The sequence below is a fragment of the Salmo salar genome, chromosome ssa06 (genome assembly GCF_905237065.1).
Source record: "Salmo salar chromosome ssa06, Ssal_v3.1, whole genome shotgun sequence".
NCBI classification, from domain to species: Eukaryota; Metazoa; Chordata; class Actinopteri; order Salmoniformes; family Salmonidae; genus Salmo; species Salmo salar.
Window position 1 is genome coordinate 4,746,585 of NC_059447.1, and position 26,373 is coordinate 4,772,957.

The following is a 26,373-nucleotide window of genomic DNA, read 5'->3' on the forward strand; positions in this document are numbered from 1 at the left end:
TATAGGGGGGTTGGGGTGAGGTTGGGAGCTGACAGTCTAAAGAAGGTATGGTAACAGTGTGGCTATCAAGACATAGCCTAACCCATAGATATTTCTATGGGGGGTGAAATAGTCTTTAGACTATCAAGACGTAGCCTAACCCATAGATATTTCTATGGGGGGTGAAATAGTCTTTAGACTATCAAGACGTAGCCTAACCCATAGATATTTCTATTGGGGGGTGAAATAGTCTTTAGACTATCAAGACGTAGCCTAACCCATAGATATTTCTATGGGGGGTGAAATAGTCTTTAGACTATCAAGACGTAGCCTAACCCATAGATATTTCTATGGGGGGTGAAATAGTCTAGACTATCAAGACGTAGCCTAACCCATAGATATTTCTATGGGGGTGAAATAGTCTTTAGACTATCAAGACGTAGCCTAACCCATAGATATTTCTATGGGGGGTGAAATAGTCTTTAGACTATCAAGACGTAGCCTAACCCATAGATATTTCTATGGGGGGTGAAATAGTCTTTAGACTATCAAGACGTAGCCTAACCCATAGATATTTCTATGGGGGGTGAAATAGTCTTTAGACTATCAAGACGCAGCCTAACCCATAGATATTTCTATTGGGGGGTGAAATAGTCTTTAGACTATCAAGACGTAGCCTAACCCATAGATATTTCTATGGGGGGTGAAATAGTCTTTAGACTATCAAGACGTAGCCTAACCCATAGATATTTCTATGGGGGGTGAAATAGTCTTTAGACTATCAAGACGCAGCCTAACCCATAGATATTTCTATTGGGGGGTGAAATAGTCTAGACTATCAAGACGTAGCCTAACCCATAGATATTTCTATGGGGGGTGAAATAGTCTTTAGACTATCAAGACGTAGCCTAAAGGCGTTAGCATGCTTCCGTTCATCTGGAGCATAGCTGAACTCGGCTAGGTGAACCGGACGAGTGTGCTCGCAGACTCCCTTAAAAAACCTTTGCTTGAAAAACGAGAAAAAAAGCAGCAATAGTACTGTTTGTCCATCTTGAGACGCCGTAGCCAGAATTAATTTGACATAACTCCAGAAATCTGTCATAAATTGAAGTTTTTGCCAAGGAGTTCTTGGTCGCGTAACTTCACATCTAAGTTCGGTGGAGTATTTCTCAATGAAAGAAATGTGCATGAAAAAACCGAGTCCTCTCTCATTGAATGACAACAAACACTTCATTGAAGAATCCCTAGTGTTGACCAGAAGCCCGCGGACGCCTTGAGCCTATAGATACCTCTAAAGGGAGGGGGATTAGTGGGAGGTTGAAGGGACACCTACACCCACACTCTTACCTAACATGACTGTATCCAAAATGGCACCCTTTCCCCTATATTATAGTGCACTACTTCCCGACCACTACCCCAATAGGCCCTGGCCAAAAGTAGTGCACGACATAGTGAATAGGGTGCCATTTGGGATACCAGTGGTGACTCACCGGGTGCAGCCAGCCAGCCGTTCACACCAGGACGTGACGAGCTGCTACTTTCTCAGATGATGATCGAAGGAAATGCTATTCTGAGTTGGTGAGAGGAGGGGGGGCGGTGAGGGGGAGACAACCGAGTGTGAGGTAAAACAACACTACAACTGGCTAATAGCACATTACTAGATGTGTCTTCCAAATGGGATCCTATTCCACATACAGTGTGAGGTAAAACAACACTACAACTGGCTAATAGCACATTACTAGAGGTGTCTTCCAAATGGGATCCTATTCCACATACAGTGTGAGGTAAAACAACACTACAACTGGCTAATAGCACATTACTAGAGGTGTCTTCCAAATGGGATCCTATTCCACATACAGTGTGAGGTAAAACAACACTACAACTGGCTAATAGCACATTACTAGAGGTGTCTTCCAAATGGGATCCTATTCCACATACAGTGTGAGGTAAAACAACACTACAACTGGCTAATAGCACATTACTAGAGGTGTCTTCCAAATGGGATCCTATTCCACATACAGTGTGAGGTAAAACAACACTACAACTGGCTAATAGCACATTACTAGAGGTGTCTTCCAAATGGGATCCTATTCCACATACAGTGCACTCAAAGTATTAAGACCCCTTCCCCTTTTACACGTTTTGTTACGTTACAGTCTTATTCTAAAATGGATTAAATGAAATGTTTTGCTCAATCAATCTACCCCATAATGACGAAGACAAAACAAGTTTTTAGAAACAAAACAAAAAACAGAAATACCTTATTTACATAAGTACTCAGACTCGAAATTGAGCTCAGGTGCATCCTGTTTCCATTGATCATCCTTGAGATGCTTCGACAACTTCAATTGATTGGACATGATTTGGAAAAGCACACACCTGTCTATATAAGGTCCTACAGTTGACAGTGCACAGATCAACAAAGCACCAATTTGTAAGTCGCTCTGGATAAGAGCGTCTGCTAAATGACTTAAATGTAATGTAAATGTACTGAGTAAAGGGTCTGAATACTTATGAAAATTGCTTTGTCATTACGGGGAATTGTGATGTCATTACGGGGTATTGTGATGTCATTACGGGGTATTGTGATGTCATTACGGGGTATTGTGATGTCATTACGGGGTATTGTGATGTCATTACGGGGTATTGTGTTTAGATTGATGAAGAAAAAAAAACAATTTAATCCATTTCATAATAAGGCTGTAACATAACAAAATGTGGAAAAAGTCAAGGGGTCTGAATACTGTCCTAATGCAGAGTATCGTACAATACTTTTAACCAGCGCACTAGTAGTGCACCATAGAGGGATTAGGGTTCCATTTGAGAAACGACCAAAAAAAAGATGCTATGAAGAAGCCAAGATGTGTGACTGTTAGGAGAACACAGAGGCTGAACAATGCTGTTGTGGTGGACCAACTTGTTAGGAGGGAAAACAGGACTAGAATTGTCTGACAACACATTACAAAAAAATGCTATAAAGAAGCCAAGATGTCTAAATGTTTCTAAAATGTGAAGAGAAGTGTAGTAGGGTATTTTATCAGTATTAGATGGAGGTTGAAAAGTGCTGGAGTGGTTTCTGCACCAAACTTATATAGAGAGACTTTTTGTTCATCTCCATTAAATACACTATATACACACAAAAGTATGTGGACACTCCTTCAAATTGGTGGATTAGTCTATTTCAGCCACACCCGTTGCTGACAGGTGTATAAAATCAAGCACACAGCCATGCAATCTCCATAGACAAACATTGGCAGTAGAATAGCCTTACTGAAGAGCTCAGTGACTTTCAACGTGGCACTGTCATAGGATGCCACCTTTCCAACAAGTCAGTTCGTTGAATTTCTACCCTGCTAGAGCTGCCCCGGTCAACTGAAAGTGCTGTTATTGTGAAGTGGAAAGGTCTAGGAGCAACAACGGCTCAGCAGCGAAGTGGTAGGCCACACAAGCTAACAGAACGGGACCGCTGAGTGCTGAAACGCACAAAAATCATCTGTCCTCAGTTGCAACACTCACTGCTGAGTTCCAAACTACCTCTGGAAGCAACGTCAGCACAATAACTGTTCGTCGGGAGCTTCGTGAAATGGGTTTCCAAGGCCGAGCAGCTGCACACAAACCTAAGATCACTGTGCACGGTACCAAGCGTCAGCTGGAGTGGTGTAATGTTTGCAGCCATTGGACTCTGGAGCAGTGGAAACACGTTCTCTGGAGTGATGAATCACGCTTCACCATTTGGCAGTTCGACGGATGAATCTGGGTTTAGCGAATACCAGGAGAACGCTACCTGCCTCCAATGCATAGTGCCAACTGTAAAGTTTGGTGGAGGAGGAATAATGGTCTGGGGCTGTTTTTCATGGTTCGGGCTCGGCCCCTTAGTTACAGTGAAGGGAAATCTTAACACTACAGTACAATTACATTCTACAGTCGTGGCCAAAGTTTTGAGAATGACACAAATATTAATTTCCACAAAGTTTGCTGCTTCAGTGTCTTTAGATATTTTTGGTCAGATGTTACTATGGAATACTGAAGTATAATTACAAGCATTTCATAAGTGTCAAAGGCTTTTATTGACAATTACATGAAGTTGATGCAGAGTGAAAATCTGCAGTGTTGACCCTTCTTTTTCAAGACCTCTGCAATCCGCCCTGGCATGCTGTCAATTAACTTCTGGGCCACATCCTGACTGATGGCAGCCCATTCTTGCATAATCAATGCTTGGAGCTTGTCAGAATTTGTGGGTTTTTGTTTGTCCACCAGCCTCTTGAGGATTGACCACAAGTTCTCAATGGGATTAAGGTCTGGGGAGTTTCCTGGCCATGGACCCAAAATATCGATGTTTGGTTCCCCGAGCCACTTAGTTATCACTTTTGCCTTATGGCAAAGTGCTCCATCATGCTGGAAAAGGCATTGTTCATCACCAAACTGTTCCTGGATGGTTGGGAGAAGTTGCTCTCGGAGGATGTGTTGGTACCATTCTTTATTCATGGCTGTGTTCTTAGGCAAATTGTGAGTGAGCCCACTCCCTTGGCTGAGAAGCAACCCCACACATGAATGGTCTCAGGATGCTTTACTGTTGGCATGACACAGGACTGATGGTAGCGCTCACCTTGTCTTCTCCGGACAAGCTTTTTGCCGGATGCCCCAAACAATCGGAAAGGGGATTCATTAGAGAAAATGACTTTACCCCAGTCCTCAGCAGTCCAATCCCTGTACCTTTTGCAGAATATCAGTCTGTCCCTGATGTTTTTCCTGAGAGAAGTGGCTTCTTTGCTGCCCTTCTTGACACCAGGCCATCCTCCAAAAGTCTTCGCTTCACTGTGCGTGCAGATGCACTCACACCTGCCTGCTGCCATTCCTGAGCAAGCTCTGTACTGGTGGTGCCCCGATCCCGCAGCTGAATCAACTGTAGGAGACGGTCCTGGTGCTTGCTGGACTTTCTTGGGCGCCCCTGAAGCCTTCTTCACAACAATTGAACTGCTCTCCTTGAAGTTCTTGATGATCTGATAAATGGTTGATTTAGGTGCAATCTTACTGGCAGCAATATCCTTGCCTGTGAAGTCCTTTTTGTGCAAAGCAATGATGACGGCACGTGTTTCCTTGCAGGTAACCATGGTTGACAGAGGAAGAACAATGATTCCAAGCACCACCCTCCTTTTGAAGCTTCCAGTCTGTTATTCAAACTCAATCAGCATGACAGAGTGATCTCCAGCCTTGTCCTCGTCAACACTCACACCTGTGTTAACGAGAGAATCACTGACATGTCAGCTGGTCCTTTTGTGGCAGGGCTGAAATGCAGTGGAAACGTTTTTGGGGGATTTGGTTCATTTGCATGGCAAAGAGGGACTTTGCAATTAATTGCAATTCATCTGATCACTCTTCATAACATTCTGGAGTATATGCAAATTGCCATCATACAATCTGAGGCAGCAGACTTTGTGAAAATTAATATTTGTGTCATTCTCAAAACTTTTGGCCACGACTGTAGACGATTCTGTGCTTCCAGCTTTGTGGGAACAGTTTTGGGAAGGCTCTTTCCTGTTTCAGCATGACAATGTCCCCCTGCACAAAGCCAGGTCCATACAGAAATGGCTTCTCGAGATCGGTGTAGAAGAACTTAACTGGCCTGCACAAAGCCCTGACTTCAACTCCATTGAACACCTTTGGGATTAATTGGAACGCTGACTGCGAGTCAGGCCTAATCACCCAACATCATTCATGCTCATGGCTGAATGGAAGCAAGTCCCTGCAGCAATGTTCCAACCTCTAGTGGAAAGCCTTCCCAGAAGAGTGGAGGCTGTTGTAGCAGCAAAAGGGGGACCAACTCCATATTAATACCCATGATTTTGGAATGGGATGTTTGACGAGCAGGTGTCCACATACTTTTGGTCATGTAGTGTACAATTATGAATCTTGGACAGCATTTTGTTGAAAAATAAAAACAATGAATTATTAGTTACCGTGGTTACCTGTCCTAGACCTTCATAAACCCCATAATATTAACATGACACAGCATGACCCCTCTCACCCTGTTCATGCCAGCAGACAGTCAGCTTAGCCATATGGTATACCAGTCACACACCTATCATGCCAGCGACTGTTCGTCATGAGGGTCTGTATAAACTAAACTAGCTAGATGTTCACAGATTCTTTGATTGGAGCAGTGCCTTGTTTAGACCAAACGTTATGAACAAGCACAGAATATAGAGCCAAATTCCCCTTTTTTTCATTCCATTCCACTGCTTATTCACAGAGTTTCAGAGCCGGTCTCTGAGCCACACCCAGAACTTTAGTTTACTGCAATTCTACTCATTTTCCCGTGTCCTTATGCCATGCCCTTATGCCGTGCCCTTATGCCGTGTCCTTATGCCGTGCCCTTATGCCGTGCTCTTATGCCGTGCCCTTATGCCGTGCCCTTATGCCGTGCCCTTATGCCGTGCCCTTATGCCGTGCCCTTATGCCGTGCCCTTATGCCGTGCTCTTATGCCGTGTCCTTATGCCGTGCCCTTATGCCGTGTCCTTATGCCGTGCCCTTATGCCGTGTCCTTATGCCGTGCCCTTATGCCGTGCCCTTATGCCGTGCCCTTATGCCGTGCCCTTATGCCGTGCTCTTATGCCGTGCTCTTATGCCGTGCCCTTATGCCGTGCCCTTATGCCGTGTCCTTATGCCGTGCCCTTATGCCGTGCCCTTATGCCGTGCCCTTATGCCGTGTCCTTATGCCGTGCCCTTATGCCGTGCCCTTATGCCGTGCTCTTATGCCGTGCTCTTATGCCGTGCTCTTATGCCGTGCCCTTATGCCGTGCCCTTATGCCGTGCCCTTATGCCGTGCCCTTATGCCGTGCCCTTATGCCGTGCCCTTATGCCGTGTCCTTATGCCGTGCCCTTATGCCGTGCCCTTATGCCGTGCTCTTATGCCGTGCTCTTATGCCGTGCTCTTATGCCGTGCCCTTATGCCGTGCCCTTATGCCGTGCCCTTATGCCGTGTCCTTATGCCGTGTCCTTATGCCGTGCCCTTATGCCGTGCCCTTATGCCGTGCTCTTATGCCGTGCTCTTATGCCGTGCTCTTATGCCGTGCCCTTATGCCGTGCCCTTATGCCGTGTCCTTATGCCGTGTCCTTATGCCGTGTCCTTATGCCATCTGAGTGCATCAAACATTAGAACTAAAGTGTTTTCATTTCTGATTGTCCTTGAATGTCTAGTTTTTATATTGGTGATTGTTAGTTCTGAAAGATGATCTCATGTTAAATATATATCAGTCTGTTATCTTTTCTACATACTTTATATCTGGTTTTAGTCCTTTAAGTTTACAACATTTATAAAATATATAGTTTTAATTTATTCTTCAGTGTTGGCCCGCCACTGCTAAATGAATATAGGGGAAACACTGACACCCTGCAACATTAAAGCCATGTTTTATCATGTTTTATCATGTTTTTATCATGGTTTTATCATGCCAGTGAAAAGGTTTCACATTCCTGAGTGACTGCTTGTGGACGACCTGCGGTGTTGATCGTTAGTGTCATCAGTGAGAGTCCAAAAGGAATGAAGAACTTCAAACAATTAAAACAAGACTAGAAACATGACGACGTTTTCAGACCTGTGAGAAGTGGAAATACGGGGTGTTGGGTGTGTGTGTGTGTGTGTGTGTGTGTGTGTGTGTGTGTGTGTGTGTCTAACCTGTGGGTTGTGTCATTACCTGTGAGGTGGACATGCGTGAGTCCTGTCGTCCAGTCAGGTCTGAGGAGGAGATGTTGACAGGAGCTCCACGGTGAAGACGCATGCTGACCTTCCTCTCTCGCTCCATACCTGGAATAGAGGACAGATACCTGGGGTTAGAGAGACCTCCATACCTGGAATAGAGGACAGATACCTGGGGTTAGAGAGAGAGACCTCCATACCTGGAATAGAGGACAGATACCTGGGGTTAGAGAGACCTCCATACCTGGAATAGAGGACAGATACCTGGGGTTAGAGAGAGAGACCTCCATACCTGGAATAGAGGACAGATACCTGGGGTTAGAGAGACCTCCATACCTGGAATAGAGGACAGATACCTGGGGTTAGAGAGACCTCCATACCTGGAATAGAGGACAGATACCTGGGGTTAGAGAGAGAGAGACCTCCATACCTGGGATAGAGGACAGATACCTGGGGTTAGAGAGAGAGAGACCTCCATACCTGGGATAGAGGACAGATACCTGGGGTTAGAGAGAGAGACCTCCATACCTGGAATAGAGGACAGATACCTGGGGTTAGAGAGACCTCCATACCTGGAATAGAGGACAGATACCTGGGGTTAGAGAGACCTCCATACCTGGAATAGAGGACAGATACCTGGGGTTAGAGAGACCTCCATACCTGGAATAGAGGACAGATACCTGGGGTTAGAGAGACCTCCATACCTGGAATAGAGGACAGATACCTGGGGTTAGAGAGACCTCCATACCTGGAATAGAGGACAGATACCTGGGGTTAGAGAGACCTCCATACCTGGAATAGAGGACAGATACCTGGGGTTAGAGAGACCTCCATACCTGGAATAGAGGACAGATACCTGGGGTTAGAGAGACCTCCATACCTGGGATAGAGGACAGATACCTGGGGTTAGAGAGAGAGAGACCTCCATACCTGGGATAGAGGACAGATACCTGGGGTTAGAGAGACCTCCATACCTGGGATAGAGGACAGATACCTGGGGTTAGAGAGAGAGACCTCCATACCTGGAATAGAGGACAGATACCTGGGGTTAGAGAGACCTCCATACCTGGAATAGAGGACAGATACCTGGGGTTAGAGAGACCTCCATACCTGGAATAGAGGACAGATACCTGGGGTTAGAGAGAGAGACCTCCATACCTGGAATAGAGGACAGATACCTGGGGTTAGAGAGACCTCCATACCTGGGATAGAGGACAGATACCTGGGGTTAGAGAGAGAGACCTCCATACCTGGAATAGAGGACAGATACCTGGGGTTAGAGAGACCTCCATACCTGGGATAGAGGACAGATACCTGGGGTTAGAGAGACCTCCATACCTGGGATAGAGGACAGATACCTGGGGTTAGAGAGAGAGACCTCCATACCTGGGATAGAGGACAGATACCTGGGGTTAGAGAGAGAGACCTCCATACCTGGGATAGAGGACAGATACCTGGGGTTAGAGAGAGAGACCTCCATACCTGGGATAGAGGACAGATACCTGGGATAGAGGACAGATACCTGGGATAGAGGACAGATACCTGGGGTTAGTGAGAGAGACCTCCATACCTGGGATAGAGGACAGATACCTGGGGTTAGTGAGAGAGACCTCCATACCTGGGATAGAGGACAGATACCTGGGATAGAGGACAGATACCTGGGATAGAGGACAGATACCTGGGGTTAGAGAGAGAGACCTCCATACCTGGGATAGAGGACAGATACCTGGGGTTAGAGAGACCTCCATACCTGGGATAGAGGACAGATACCTGGGGTTAGAGAGAGAGACTTCCATACCTGGGATAGAGGACAGATACCTGGGGTTAGAGAGAGAGACTTCCATACCTGGGATAGAGGACAGATACCTGGGGTTAGAGAGAGAGACCTCCATACCTGGGATAGAGGACAGATACCTGGGGTTAGAGAGACCTCTATACCTGGGATAGAGGACAGATACCTGGGGTTAGAGAGAGAGACTTCCATACCTGGGATAGAGGACAGATACCTGGGGTTAGAGAGAGAGACTTCCATACCTGGGATAGAGGACAGATACCTGGGGTTAGAGAGAGAGACCTCCATACCTGGGATAGAGGACAGATACCTGGGGTTAGAGAGAGAGACTTCCATACCTGGGATAGAGGACAGATACCTGGGGTTAGAGAGAGAGACTTCCATACCTGGGATAGAGGACAGATACCTGGGGTTAGAGAGAGAGACCTCCATACCTGGGATAGAGGACAGATACCTGGGGTTAGAGAGACCTCCATACCTGGGATAGAGGACAGATACCTGGGGTTAGAGAGAGAGACCTCCATACCTGGGATAGAGGACAGATACCTGGGGTTAGAGAGACCTCTATACCTGGGATAGAGGACAGATACCTGGGGTTAGAGAGAGAGACCTCCATACCTGGGATAGAGGACAGATAGCTTCCCTGGTGAACTCCAGCAGGACTTTGACACATCACACCCCTTTGATCACTGAACTGATTTAATGACACTGCTGTTGGAGTGTGATTTCAGCTCTGCCACACACACACACACACACACACACACACACACACACACACACACACACACACACACACACACACACACACACACACACACACACACACACACACACACACACACACACACACGCTGTTTGAAGGTCACAATTTACCAGTGTGTGTGTGGGTGTGTTTGTCAACTGGCGGTTAAAATGATAGAGGAGGTCAGTGTATCAGGGCCCTCTGAGCTGTATATGTCAGCCTGGCTCTATACACCTCACATCCTGTCTGATCACTAGCCTGGCTCTATACACCTCACATCCTGTCTGATCACTAGCCTGGCTCTATACACCTCACATCCTGTCTGATCACTAGCCTGGCTCTATACACCTCACATCCTGTCTGACCACTAGCCTGGCTCTATACACCTCACATCCTGTCTGATCACTAGCCTGGCTCTATACACCTCACATCCTGTCTGATCACTAGCCTGGCTCTATACACCTCACAACATCCTGCCCGATCACTAGCCTGGCTCTATACACCTCACATCCTGTCTGACCACTAGCCTGGCTCTATACACCTCACATCCTGTCTGATCACTAGCCTGGCTCTATACACCTCACATCCTGTCTGATCACTAGCCTGGCTCTATACACCTCACATCCTGTCTGATCACTAGCCTGGCTCTATACACCTCACATCCTGCCTGATCACTAGCCTGGCTCTATACACCTCACATCCTGTCTGATCACTAGCCTGGCTCTATACACCTCACATCCTGTCTGACCACTAGCCTGGCTCTATACACCTCACATCCTGCCCGATCACTAGCCTGGCTCTATACACCTCACATCCTGTCTGATCACTAGCCTGGCTCTATACACCTCACATCCTGTCTGATCACTAGCCTGGCTCTATACACCTCACATCCTGCCTGATCACTAGCCTGGCTCTATACACCTCACATCCTGCCTGATCACTAGCCTGGCTCTATACACCTCACATCCTGTCTGATCACTAGCCTGGCTCTATACACCTCACATCCTGTCTGATCACTAGCCTGGCTCTATACACCTCACATCCTGCCTGATCACTAGCCTGGCTCTATACACCTCACATCCTGTCTGATCACTAGCCTGGCTCTATACACCTCACATCCTGCCTGATCACTAGCCTGGCTCTATACACCTCACATCCTGTCTGATCACTAGCCTGGCTCTATACACCTCACATCCTGCCTGATCACTAGCCTGGCTCTATACACCTCACATCCTGTCTGATCACTAGCCTGGCTCTATACACCTCACATCCTGCCTGATCACTAGCCTGGCTCTATACACCTCACATCCTGTCTGATCACTAGCCTGGCTCTATACCCCTCACATCCTGTCTGATCACTAGCCTGGCTCTATACACCTCACAACATCCTGCCCGATCACTAGCCTGGCTCTATACACCTCACATCCTGTCTGATCACTAGCCTGGCTCTATACACCTCACATCCTGTCTGATCACTAGCCTGGCTCTATACACCTCACATCCTGTCTGATCACTAGCCTGACTCTATACACCTCACAACATCCTGTCTGATCACTAGCCTGACTCTATACACCTCACAACATCCTGTCTGATCACTAGCCTGGCTCTATACACCTCACATCCTGTCTGATCACTAGCCTGGCTCTATACACCTCACATCCTGCCTGATCACTAGCCTGGCTCTATACACCTCATATCCTGTCTGACCACTAGCCTGGCTCTATACACCTCACATCCTGCCTGATCACTAGCCTGACTCTATACACCTCACAACATCCTGCCTGATCACTAGCCTGACTCTATACACCTCACAACATCCTGCCTGATCACTAGCCTGACTCTATACACCTCACAACATCCTGTCTGATCACTAGCCTGGCTCTATACACCTCACATCCTGTCTGATCACTAGCCTGACTCGATACACCTCACATCCTGCCTGATCACTAGCCTGGCTCTATACACCTCACATCCTGTCTGATCACTAGCCTGGCTCTATACACCTCACATCCTGCCTGATCACTAGCCTGGCCACACCTAGATGTGCTCTTCTCTCCAGAACACTGAGGTCCATGCAGATGTTTTGAAGTCAATGTGTCTGCTCAGGTCCTATCTGGAACAGGGGCTGTGTGATGCACTGGTGTGAGAGCTTGGCTGTACGTGCTGTGTGTGTGTTTTCACTAACCTGTGTGTGAGGTGGGTGTAAGGGGTGTGTGTGTTTTCACTAACCTGTGTGTGAGGTGGGTGTAAGGGGTGCGGGTGTTTTCACTAACCTGTGTGTGAGGTGGATGTAAGGGGTGCGGGTGTTTTCACTAACCTGTGTGTGAGGTGGATGTAAGGGGTGTGTGTGTTTTCACTAACCTGTGTGTGAGGTGGGTGTAAGGGGTGTGTGTGTTTTCACTAACCTGTGTGTGAGGTGGGTGTAAGGGGTGTGTGTGTTTTCACTAACCTGTGTGTGAGGTGGGTGTAAGGGGTGCGGGTGCGGCTGCGTCCTGTGCTCCTCTGGGTCGTCCGGAGGCGGAGGGAATCCCTCTGGCCCCTGCAGGGGCCCTGGCCTGTCCCTGTCTCAGTCTGTCCTCACCGGCTCTCCTCTCCCTCTCTGCATCCTCCGCTGCCCTGTTGGCGCCCTGTACACACAGAGACATACAACACCATGGAGACAACAGTCACACTGTCCCACCTCCCAACCCTTCACCATCACAACACCACCATGGAGACAACAGTTACACTGTCCCACCTCCCAACCCTTCACCATCACAACACCATGGAGACAACAGTTACACTGTCCCACCTCCCAACACTGTCCCACCTCCCAACCCATCACCATGGAGACAACGTCACACTGTCCCACCTCCCAACCCATCACCATGGAGACAACAGTTACACTGTCCCACCTCCCAACCCTTCACCATCACAACAACACCATGGAGACAACAGTTACACTGTCCCACCTCCCAACCCTTCACCATCACAACAACACCATGGAGACAACAGTTACACTGTCCCACCTCCCAACCCTTCACCATCACAACAACACCATGGAGACAACAGTTACACTGTCCCACCTCCCAACCCTTCACCATCACAACAACACCATGGAGACAACAGTTACACTGTCCCACCTCCCAACCCTTCACCATCACAACACCATGGAGACAACCGTTACACTGTCCCACCTCCCAACCCTTCACAACAACACCATGGAGACAACAGTTACACTGTCCCACCTCCCAACCCTTCACCATCACAACAACACCATGGAGACAACAGTTACACTGTCCCACCTCCCAACCCTTCACCATCACAACAACACCATGGAGACAACAGTTACACTGTCCCACCTCCCAACCCTTCACTATCACAACAACACCATGGAGACAACAGTTACACTGTCCCACCTCCCAACCCTTCACCATCACAACACCACCATGGAGACAACAGTTACACTGTCCCACCTCCCAACCCTTCACAACAACACCATGGAGACAACAGTTACACTGTCCCACCTCCCAACCCTTCACAACAACACCATGGAGACAACAGTTACACTGTCCCACCTCCCAACCCTTCACCATCACAACAACACCATGGAGACAACAGTTACACTGTCCCACCTCCCAACCCTTCACCATCACAACAACACCATGGAGACAACAGTCACACTGTCCCACCTCCCAACCCTTCACAACAACACCATGGAGACAACAGTTACACTGTCCCACCTCCCAACCCTTCACCATCACAACAACACCATGGGATCTTATTGACCAGGAATTTGCTCAATCAGCACTCAAAATGGCTGCCGTTGCCAGGGACACCACTGCTATTCGTAGACCAACAAAATGGCCACCTTGGACATTCCATTACTATGTCTCAATTACCTCTCCTTCCTCCTAAAGTGTGCACTGGTTCACATCACTGACTTACAGTGGAAACTCCCACTAGCCCATGTCTCCACCAATCCCAACAGTTTTCAGATTTGTTGGAAGTAGTGAACGAGTGTACACTTCAGGAGAAGGGAGATATTGTGATGAAAAGATTCCAGTCCGGGTCAATGTAATGAAGGGGATGAATCAGACGTAGCAGAGATGTTCCTCACAAACTTGAGCATGTTCCAGTCGAAGACGTAGTCGTAGGAGAAGCCCTGTCTGTGGAACAGGTTCCTGAACAGCTGTCTGAGGTAAGAGTAGTCTGGCTTGTCATCGAACCGCAGAGAACGGCAGAAGTTCAGGTACGTGGCAAACTCCGCTGAGAGGAGAAAGGAGAGGATGGGTCAAGACACAGCTCTTTAGAAATCCAGTTGTATAATATGTATGTGGAATAAAATGCCTGAATGTGAATCCTCTAGTCTCCAAGACAACAAGACATACACTACAAACAGATCGTCTGAATCTGATCAGCTTTCTTCCTGGTTAGGTCACATGCTCAGGAAAAACTCCTAACCCTATCCATCACACTTTGGACCACAGAAGAGCTATCCACTTTCAAAGACTGGGAGTGGAAATTCTATATGAACAAGGATCTACTATGCAAAAACGACCTGTTTTGACTTGAGAAACCCCATCAACTTCCAGCCACAGACAGGTCTTTCAACTACTCACATGGGTATCCTTTACAGAGGACCTCGATGGGGGTAGACATCTTCTTCTCACTGATGCGTTCGTACTTCTGTCTCTTAGTGGCAGCCTTCAGGCCCTGCCAGGGCAGACTGCCCAGGTTGAAGTACATCAGGACATAGCCAAGAGACTCCAGGTCATCACGACGAGACTGCTCTGTAGAGAGAGAAGAGAGGGAGAGAGGGTCAGAGTGTTTGTGTTGTGTACCTGTTCCCTGGTGTGTGTAACTAGTGTATGTGTTTCTTTAAATATATTGCCAAAAGTATGTGGACATGTCGAACATCTCATTCCAAAATCATGGGTATTCATATGGAGTTGGTCCAGCTTTGCTGCTATAACAGCCTCCACTCTTCCAGGAAGGCTTTCCACTAGACGTTGGAACATTGCTGAGGGGACTTGCTTCTATTCAGCTACAAGGGCATGAGTGATGTTGGGTGATTAGGCCTGACTCGCAGTCAGCGTTCCAATTCAGGTGTTCGATGGGGTTGAGGTCAGGGCTCTGTGCAGGTCAGTCAAGTTGTTCCACACCAATCTACAAACCATTTCTGTATGGACCTGGCTTTGTGCACGGGGGGCATTGTCATGCTGAAACAGGAAAGGGCCTTCCCAAAACTGTTCCCACAAAGCTGGAAGCACAGAATCGTCTAGAATGTCATTGTATGCTGTAGAGTTAAGATTTCCCTTCACTGTAACTAAGGGGCCGAGCCCGAACCATGAAAAACAGCCCCAGACCATTATTCCTCTTCCACCAAACTTTACAGTTGGCACTATGCATTGGGGCAGGTAGCGTTCTCCTGGCATCCGAAAAACCCAGATTCATCCGTCGGATTGCCAGATGGTGCAGCGTGATTCATCAATCCAGAGAATGCTCCAGAGTACAATATCTTCAGCTGATGCAAGGCATTGCGCATGGTGATCTTAGGTTTGTGTGCAGCTACTCGGCCTTGGAAACCCATTTCACGAAGCTCCCAACGAACAGTTATTGTGCTGACGTTGCTTCCAGAGGCAGTTTGGAACTTGGAAGTGGTCTGTTAGCTTGTGTGGCCTACCTTCACGGTTGAGCCGTTGTTGCTCCTTGATGTTTCCACTTCACAATAACAGCACTGACAGTTAACCGGGGCAGCTCTAGCAGGGTAGAAGTTTGACGAACTGACTTGTTGGAAAGGTGGCATCCTATGACGGTTCCACTTTGAAAGTCACTGAGCTCTTCAGTAAGGCCATTCTACTGACAATGTTTGTCTATGGAGATTGCATGGCTGTGTGCTCGATTTTATACACCTGTCAGCAAAGGATGTGGCTGAAATAGCCGAATCCACTAATTTGAAGGGGTGTAAACATACGTTTGTATATATAGTGTATATATCCTACCGATTCCCAGGTGTGTGTTGATGGATGCGTAGCGTGCTGTGCCGGTCAGATTCTTGTTCTCGCGGTAGGGGATGTGCTGGTGTGTGCGGGCGTCACGGTACTTCTTGGCCAGTCCAAAGTCGATGATGTACACCAGGTTACCCTTCTTGCCCAGGCCCATCAGGAAGTTGTCTGGCTTCACGTCTCTGTGGATGAAGTTCTTAGAGTGGATGTACTCTATACGGCTGATCTGGAGAGGAGAGAGCTCGATCAATAACAGCTAGTCTGATCTGGAGAGGAGAGGAGAGAGCTCGATCAATAACAGCTAGTCTGATCTGGAGAGGAGAGAGCTCGATCAATAACAGCTAGTCTGATCTGGAGAGGAGAGGAGAGAGCTCGATCAATAACAGCTAGTCTGATCTGGAGAGGAGAGAGCTCGATCAATAACAGCTAGTCTGATCTGGAGAGGAGAGAGCTCGATCAATAACAGCTAGTCTGATCTGGAGAGGAGAGAGCTCGATCAATAACAGCTAGTCTGATCTGGAGAGGAGAGGAGAGAGCTCGATCAATAACAGCTAGTCTGATCTGGAGAGGAGAGAGCTCGATCAATAACAGCTAGTCTGATCTGGAGAGGACAGGAGAGAGCTCGATCAATAACAGCTAGTCTGATCTGGAGAGGACAGGAGAGAGCTCGATCAATAACAGCTAGGCTGATCTGGAGAGGAGAGAGCTCGATCAATAACAGCTAGTCTGATCTGGAGAGGAGAGGAGAGAGCTCGATCAATAACAGCTAGTCTGATCTGGAGAGGAGAGAGCTCGATCAATAACAGCTAGGCTGATCTGGAGAGGAGAGAGCTCGATCAATAACAGCTAGGCTGATCTGGAGAGGAGAGAGCTCGATCAATAACAGCTAGGCTGATCTGGAGAGGAGAGAGCTCGATCAATAACAGCTAGTCTGATCTGGAGAGGAGAGAGCTGGCGTTAGCATAATCAATAATGCGCATAGAACGTGGATATACATGATGGGTGTCAATGGTAAAATGTAAACAACTGGAGGACAGCTGGTAGTATAAACACCTGGTAGTATAAACACCTGGAGGACAGCTGGTAGTATAAACACCTGGTAGTATAAACACCTGGTAGTATAAACACCTGGAGGACACCTGGTAGTATAAACACCTGGAGGACACCTGGTAGTATAAACACCTGGTAGTATAAACACCTGGAGGACACCTGGTAGTATAAACACCTGGTAGTATAAACACCTGGTAGTATAAACACCTGGAGGACACCTGGTAGTATAAACACCTGGTAGTATAAACACCTGGAGGACACCTGGTAGTATAAACACCTGGAGGACACCTGGTAGTATAAACACCTGGAGGACAGCTGGTAGTATGAACACCTGGTAGTATAAACACCTGGAGGACAGCTGGTAGTATAAACACCTGGAGGACAGCTGGTAGTATAAACACCTGGTAGTATAAACACCTGGAGGACAGCTGGTAGTATGAACACCTGGTAGTATAAACACCTGGAGGACAGCTGGTAGTATAAACACCTGGAGGACAGCTGGTAGTATAAACACCTGGTAGTATAAACACCTGGAGGACAGCTGGTAGTATAAACACCTGGAGGACAGCTGGTAGTATGAACACCTGGTAGTATAAACACCTGGTAGTATAAACACCTGGAGGACACCTGGTAGTATAAACACCTGGAGGACAGCTGGTAGTATAAACACCTGGTAGTATAAACACCTGGAGGACAGCTGGTAGTATAAACACCTGGAGGACAGCTGGTAGTATGAACACCTGGTAGTATAAACACCTGGTAGTATAAACACCTGGAAGACAGCTGGTAGTATAAACACCTGGAGGACACCTGGTAGTATAAACACCTGGAGGACACCTGGTAGTATAAACACCTGGAGGACACCTGGTAGTATAAACACCTGGAGGACACCTGGTAGTATAAACACCTGGAGGACACCTGGTAGTATAAACACCTGGAGGACACCTGGTAGTATAAACACCTGGAGGACACCTGGTAGTATAAACACCTGGAGGACACCTGGTAGTATAAACACCTGGAGGACACCTGGTAGTATAAACACCTGGAGGACAGCTGGTAGTATGAACACCTGGTAGTATAAACACCTGGAGGACAGCTGGTAGTATGAACACCTGGTAGTATAAACACCTGGAGGACAGCTGGTAGTATAAACACCTGGAGGACAGCTGGTAGTATGAACACCTGGTAGTATAAACACCTGGTAGTATAAACACCTGGAAGACAGCTGGTAGTATAAACACCTGGAGGACACCTGGTAGTATAAACACCTGGAGGACACCTGGTAGTATAAACACCTGGAGGACAGCTGGTAGTATAAACACTGCAGCACTACTGTTGCAAGAAATGAAGTAGAAGCGATTGCTAATCGGGAAGTGATCTTTCCTTTTCAAGATGATTGGATAAGTATCTAGATCCAGGGCAGGGGTTTCTCGATACCCATCACAGCATTAGAAACGGGTAGAAATGACAACAGACCTATATATTCACATTACATTTGTATGTAGATTGTTCAGGTTCACCATCGGCAATAGTTTTGGTAGTTTTGCTTGAAACAAGGAGATATGTCATAGGACAGCGACCTCACTGCCACGGTTGAAGCAGGAGAAGAAGAGAAGCTCTCTGAGACATAACTTCCAAACGGTCTAAACCATTCCATTATGAGACAGGGGTGAAATTCAAAGTTGTGCTATATAGATCTCCCCCTCTAATTGATAGTGTGGTGGTAGATGCACAGTTTCCCTTATTGGAAGCATCCTACATACACCATAAGACATACAGGATGTAGTTTGACTAAGCTACAGATATTACTGGACTTGTTCAGCATGCTAAATGACCTGTAGATCAACCGCCCTTGCTGTCTCTGCCTGGCCGGTTTCCCCTCTTTCCACTGGGATTCTCTGCCTCTACCCCTATTACGGGGGCTGAGTCACTGGCTTACTGGTGTTCTTCCATGCCGTCCCTGGGAGGGGTGCGTCACTTGAGTGGGTTGAGTCACTGACGTGGTCTTCCTGTCTGGGTTGGCGCCCCCCCTTGGGCTGTGCCGTGGCGGAGATCTTTGTGGGCTATACTCGGCCTTGTCCCGGGATGGTATGTTGGTGGTTGGAGACATCCTTCCAGTGGTGTGGAGGCTGTGCTTTGGCAAAGTGGGTGGGGTTATATCCTACCTGTTTGGCCCTGTCCGGGGGTTTCATCGGATGGGGCCACAGTGTCTTCTGATCCCTCCTGTCTCAGCCTCCAGTATTTATGCTGCAGTAGTTTATGTGTCGGGGGGCTAGGGTCAGTCTGTTATATCTGGAGTATTTCTCTTGTCTTTTCCGGTGTCCTGTGTGAATTTAAATAGGCTCTCTCTAATTCTCTCTTTCTCTCGGAGGACCTGAGCCCTAGGACCATGCCTCAGGACTATCTGGCTTGATAACTCCTTGCTGTCCCCAGTTCACCTGGCCGTGCTGCTGCTCCAGTTCCAACTGTTCTGCCTGCAGCTATGGAACCCTGACCTGTTCACCGGACGTGCTACCTGTACCAGACCTGCTGTCCCAGACCTGCTGGAACCCTGACCTGTTCACCGGACGTGCTACCTGCCCCAGACCTGCTGTTTTCAACTCTCTAGAGACAGCAGGAGCGGTAGAGATACTCTCAAAGATCGGCTATGAAAAAGCCAACTGACACTTACTCTTGTGTTATTGACTTGTTGCACCCTCGACAACTACTATGATTATTATTATTTGACCATGCTGGTCATTTATGAACATTGGAACATCTTGGCCATGTTCTGTTATAATCTCCACCCGGCACAGCCAGAAGAGGACTGGCCACCCCTCATAGCCTGGTTCCACTCTAGGTTTCTTCCTAGGTATTGGCCTTTCTAGGGAGTTTTTCCTAGCCACCGTGCTTCTACACCTGCATTACTTGCTATTTGGGGTTTTAGGCTGGGTTTCTGTACAGCACTTTGAGATATCAGCTGATGTAAGAAGGGCTTTATAAATACATTTGATCAACGACTGTCAACACGGTTCCACCCAGTTAGACACTGAAGAACAGGACGCATCAGTTGTCACAAAAGATGAGAGGTATTTTTCAGAAGGTAGAAAGAACGTAATAATATGAGCCAAAAATGTGACTGAACCATCGATTCGGAACGTTTTGAATCGCTTCTCTGATCGATGCATGCTTAAACATTTGAATCGATGGGTATCGGTGAATCGTTACTTCCCTAATTGCTAACTAACTGTCAACAATTTTAGCTGACTAACTGTGACACCACTGTACTATCAATGTAGACTGTCCTAGGACAGACAGTAGAATAAACAGCTTCTGATCCAGACCCATCTGACTGGTTCAACAGTGGGATCTATGTGTTGTATGTACTGACAGGTGGAACAGATACACTACATGTCAATGTTTTAAATGGATGTCAATTGTAAAGTCATTTGTCTGTAATGTGTTTTTGGTTGTGTCTGACCCCAGTAGGACTAGCTGTCTCCGTTGGCGTCGGCTAACGAGACCCTACTAAATCAAAAACAGGATGGGGAAAAACTAACAAGGAGAAGGAGGAAGACCCATATTCAGCAATACAAACCTGACACACACTGACACACAATGCAAATAGAATCGTGAAGCCAACAAGGAGGTGCTTCTACATCAGCCTGAGAGGCTGCATGGTCACAGTGGGACAAGGCTTCCTGACATTCACAATGGAGGCAGAGTTAAGAGATGGCCAGTGTCATTCAGAATGGGGGTGGTGGCCAGTGTCATTCAGGATGGGGGTGGTGGCCAGTGTCATTCAGGGTGGGGGTGGTGGCCAGTGTCATTCAGAATGGGGGTGGTGGCCAGTGTCATTCAGGGTGGGGGTGGTGGCCAGTGTCATTCAGGGTGGGGGTGGTGGCCAGTGTCATTCAGAATGGGGTGGTGGCCAGTGTCATTCAGGGTGGGGGTGGTGGCCAGTGTCATTCAGGGTGGGGGTGGTGGCCAGTGCCATTCAGGGTGGGGGTGGTGGCCAGTGTCATTCAGGATGGGGGTGGTGGCCAGTGTCATTCAGGATGGGGGTGGTGGCCAGTGTCATTCAGGATGGGGGTGGTGGCCAGTGTCATTCAGGATGGGGGTGGTGGCCAGTGTCATTCAGGGTGGGGGTGGTGGCCAGTGTCATTCAGAATGGGGGTGGTGGCCAGTGTCATTCAGGGTGGGGGTGGTGGCCAGTGTCATTCAGGGTGGGGGTGGTGGCCAGTGTCATTCAGGGTGGGGGTGGTGGCCAGTGTCATTCAGGGTGGGGGTGGTGGCCAGTGTCATTCAGAATGGGGGTGGTGGCCAGTGTCATTCAGAATGGGGGTGGTGGCCAGTGTCATTCAGGGTGGGGGTGGTGGCCAGTGTCATTCAGGGTGGGGGTGGTGGCCAGTGTCATTCAGGGTGGGGGTGGTGGCCAGTGTCATTCAGGGTGGGGGTGGTGGCCAGTGTCATTCAGGGTGGGGGTGGTGGCCAGTGTCATTCAGGGTGGGGGTGGTGGCCAGTGTCATTCAGGGTGGGGGTGGTGGCCAGTGTCATTCAGGGTGGGGGTGGTGGCCAGTGTCATTCAGGATGGGGGTGGCCCCTGAAGGTGGTCCCGTACCCCCAGGTTGGCACGCGCCCTGCCCCAGTGAACGCACACACACACACACACGCCAGGCTCTTACCATCTGGTCAGCCAGCAGCAGGACAGTCTTGAGGGAGAACTTGCGGGAGCAGAAGTTGAACAGGTCTTCCAGACTAGGTCCTAACAGCTCCATCACCATCACATTGTAGTCACCCTCCGCCCCACACCACTTTATCGTTGGGATACCCACTGTAGGGGAGACAGACAGGAGAGAGACAGAAAGAGAGACAGGAGAGACAGAGAGAGAGACAGGAGAGAGACGAGAGGGATGTTAGTCATGTTAAAGTAACCATGTGTTTAATCATATACCCATTGATACCCACTGTAGGGGGAAATAATTAAATTAACATTTAGGAGAGAAATTCTTATTCTTATTATTAATGTATTATAATGTCTCTAGAAAGTTTGACATTACAGCAAATGACTTGTAACATATTGAGTAGCATTTATTAGATCTGTGAGCACCAAGAGGGAGGAGTTAGGAGCAGAAACCAGGAACTAGCCCCTAACTATATCCTATCACAGCACCAAGTGGGAGGAGTTAGGAGATGAAACCAGGAACTAGCCCCTAACTATATCCTATCACAGCACCAAGAGGGAGGAGTTAGGAGCTGAAACCAGGAACTAGCCCCTAACTATATCCTATCACAGCACCAAGAGGGAGGAGTTAGGAGCTGAAACCAGGAACTAGCCCCTAACTATATCCTATCACAGCACCAAGAGGGAGGAGTTAGGAGCTGAAACCAGGAACTAGCCCCTAACTATATCCTATCATAGCACCAAGAGGGAGGAGTTAGGAGCTGAAACCAGGAACTAGCCCCTAACTATATCCTATCATAGCACCAAGAGGGAGGAGTTAGGAGCTGAAACCAGGAACTAGCCCCTAACTATATCCTATCATAGCACCAAGAGGGAGGAGTTAGGATGGAGAATAGATAGCTTCCAGGAATTGTGTACAGATCCTTGTGACATGGGGCCGTGCATTATCATGCTGAAACACGAGGTGATGGTGGTGGATGAATGGGGCCGTGCATTATCATGCTGAAACATGAGGTGATGGTGGTGGATGAATGGGGCCGTGCATTATCATGCTGAAACATGAGGTGATGGTGGTGGATGAATGGGGCCGTGCATTATCATGCTGAAACATGAGGTGATGGTGGTGGATGAATGACACGACAATGTAATGGTATCTCTGTGCATTCAAATTGCCATCAATAAAATGCAATTGTGTTCGTTGTCTGTAGCTTATGCCTGCCCACACCATAACCCCACCTCCACCATGGGGCACTCTGCTCACAACGTTGACATCAGCAAAACACTCGCCCACATGATGCCATAACAGGGTTGTGCGGTTGAGAGGCCGTACTGTCAAATTCTCTCAAACAACGTTGGAGGTGGCTTATGGTAGAGAAATGAACATGACATTCTCTGGCAACAGCTCTGGTGGACATTCCTGCAGTCAGCATGCAGGAATGTCCACCAGTCTGTGGAATCGTGTTGTGTGACAAAACTGCACATTTTAGAGTGGCCATTTATTGCCCCCAACACAAGGTGCACCTGTGTAATGATCATGTGGTTTAATCAGCTTCTTGATATGCCACACCTGGCAGGTGGATGGATTATCTTGGCAAAGGAGAAATGCTCACTAACAGGGATGTAAACAAATTTGTGCACAGAATGAGAGAAATAAGCTTTTTGTGCGTATGGAATATGTCATGATAATATCGTATCGTGAGGTACCTGGCAATTCCCTGCTCTACTGTAGGACCTACTATAATGTGTGTACTTTATAAGTAAAACTCAGAGCATTCTCTCTTTGTAACACACACACACACACACACACACACACACACACACACACACACACACACACACACGTGTTAGTTAGGGTGAGTTTTGGGTCACAGTCAGCCCCTCAGTCCAGACAGCAGGTATAGTAGTAGTGGTAGCTGCCGACAGTTCCTGAACATTAGCCCGCCTGCCTTTAGACTGGCCCGCCCGCCCGCCCATAGACTGGCCCGACTGCCTGCCTGCCTATAGACTGGCCCGTCTGCCTGCCTGCCTATAGACTGGCCCGCCTGCCTGCCTGCCTGCCTATAGACTGGCCCGCCTGCCTGCCTGCCTGCCTATAGACTGGCCCGCCTGCCTGCCTGCCTGCCTATAGACTGGCCCGCCTGCCTGCCTATAGACTGGCCCACCTGCCTACAGACTGGCCCACCTGCCTATAGACTGGCCCACCTGCCTGCCCACCTGCCTGCCCGCCTGCCTATAGACTGGCCCACCTGCCTGCCTGCCTGCCTGCCTATAGACTGGCCCGCCTGCCTGCCTGCCCGCCTTTAGACTGGCCTGCCTGTCCTAATACAGTAGAGAGAATAGAGTAGTAGACTGGTGATCAGCATTTTACACTTTACCCAGCTCAGCTACAGACAGACACTAGTTCACAGAGACAGACACAGGCGTGCGCGTGCGCACACACACACACACACACACACACACACACACACACACACACACACACACACACACACACACACACACACACACACACACACACACACACACACACACACATACACACACACACACACGAGAGGCCAAGTATATTCACCATGCTCCAGCAATCTCCCTGTGTCGCAACACACACAGTCTGGCGCATTTGTCTCTTAGTCTTAAACCCAAAGTGTGGCGAGACGTGCTTTTAGCATCTGTCATAGTCAGTACATGTCTTCCAGAGTGTGTTATGAAAGCTGGAGGAGACATATATGGGCTAGCCAGGCAGAGTGTGTGTGTGTGTTAGCCAGGCTAACATCAGCACATAGACCATCTCCAGTGAGCAGTACACCACACCAGGAAGCTGTTCTTAGCAGCCTGTATATAGGCTACAGTTGAGAACACTAGATAAGGGGCTCTGCAACTTGTTGGGGCCAGGGGCCCCTTCATAACTCCAGTGAGACAGAAATAGCATAGAAGGAGTTGATGACTTCAGCAGTGCAGGGCCGGACAAACAAAGTGTCGGGCCCTGAGAAGGAACATTTTAAAAAGGCCCACCTCTTTGCATCGGAGATAATTTGGCAGTTTTCAAGCTAATTTCCTGCAATTCTAAGTCTCGGTTTTGGTGAAAAGCTGAGGGATGGGCCTGGAGAAATATAACCACTCAGATTAGACAGAGCTATGGATGCAAGGACTGACCATCCATGATATTAACATTATAGTTTTAACCGTGTTTTGAGGCTATACAGTGTTTGTTTACATTTACTTTGTTTCCAAACATTGTAGTAAAACCAGGTTATATATTGGGTTCTGAGGAGGTAGGACAGTTGAACTAAGCTCATGAAGCACTTATAAGTTATATTCTTCAAGAATCAGTGGGTACATCAGGGTTTGCCATACCAAAAATGGATGTAGCAACTAAGGATTCTAGCGTTAAATTACAGTGCTTTTACGTTAAAAAAAAAATAATAAAAAAATAAAATAATAATAATAATAATAAAATTAAAAATTAAATATATATATATTAATAATAGTGGAATATAATAAGTATTGAGTTGAAAAATTGATAATTGGTGGAGTACTGTGGATACTAATGTCTCTGTGAGCCTCCCAGGCCCATGTTGCCCAGGGTTAAGAACAGAATACTGTGGATACTAATGTCTCTGTGAGCCTCCCAGGCCCATGTTGCCCAGGGTTAAGAACAGAGTACTGTGGATACTAATGTCTCTGTGAGCCTCCCAGGCCCATGTTGCCCAGGGTTAAGAACAGAATACTGTGGATACTAATGTCTCTGTGAGCCTCCCAGGCCCATGTTTCCCAGGGTTAAGAACAGAATACTGTGGATACTAATGTCTCTGTGAGCCTCCCAGGCCCATGTTGCCCAGGGTTAAGAACAGAGTACTGTGGATACTAATGTCTCTGTGAGCCTCCCAGGCCCATGTTGCCCAGGGTTAAGAACAGAGTACTGTGGATACTAATGTCTCTGTGAGCCTCCCAGGCCCATGTTGCCCAGGGTTAAGAACAGAATACTGTGGATACCAATATCCCTGTGAGCCTCCCAGGCCCATGTTGCCCAGGGTTAAGAACAGAATACTGTGGATACTAATGTCTCTGTGAGCCTCCCAGGCCCATGTTGCCCAGGGTTAAGAACAGAGTACTGTGGATACTAATGTCTCTGTGAGCCTCCCAGGCCCATGTTGCCCAGGGTTAAGAACAGAGTACTGTGGATACTAATGTCTCTGTGAGCCTCCCAGGCCCATGTTGCCCAGGGTTAAGAACAGAATCTTGTAAATGAATAATATTGCATTGTATTACACCCTCTAAATGTATTCACAGATCCATTGGCCAAAATGTGTTTAATCTGCTATTCATAGAATAAAGCATGATTTTTTATATTTTTTATATTAATATTTTGAGATCCGCGGACCAAGGGATTTAATATTCAATTTTTATAAATATTTAACTGGGCAAGTCAGTTAAGAACAAATTCTTATTTACAATGACGGCCT

At 47.8% G+C, this 26,373-nt stretch overlaps 1 protein-coding gene across 2 annotated transcripts in view; it reads right to left on the minus strand.

The window, feature by feature from the left end:
* The window catches only part of LOC106595407 (casein kinase I), a 97,053-nt gene that overhangs the window by 9,893 nt on the left and 60,787 nt on the right, over window positions 1-26,373 (minus strand). Inside the window, exons 3-9 of one of the 2 annotated variants that reach the window (XM_045719612.1) lie at window positions 21,912-22,060; window positions 16,195-16,423; window positions 14,812-14,982; window positions 14,310-14,458; window positions 12,660-12,837; window positions 7,675-7,784; window positions 1,470-1,549 (exon numbers count right to left, since the gene is read on the minus strand). In XM_045719612.1, the coding sequence (XP_045575568.1) occupies window positions 1,514-1,549; window positions 7,675-7,784; window positions 12,660-12,837; window positions 14,310-14,458; window positions 14,812-14,982; window positions 16,195-16,423; window positions 21,912-22,060 (1,022 nt within the window). In that variant the 3' untranslated portion in view covers window positions 1,470-1,513. The remainder of the gene's footprint in view (window positions 1-1,469; window positions 1,550-7,674; window positions 7,785-12,659; window positions 12,838-14,309; window positions 14,459-14,811; window positions 14,983-16,194; window positions 16,424-21,911; window positions 22,061-26,373) is intronic. The other variant, XM_045719611.1, reaches the window with a different exon arrangement.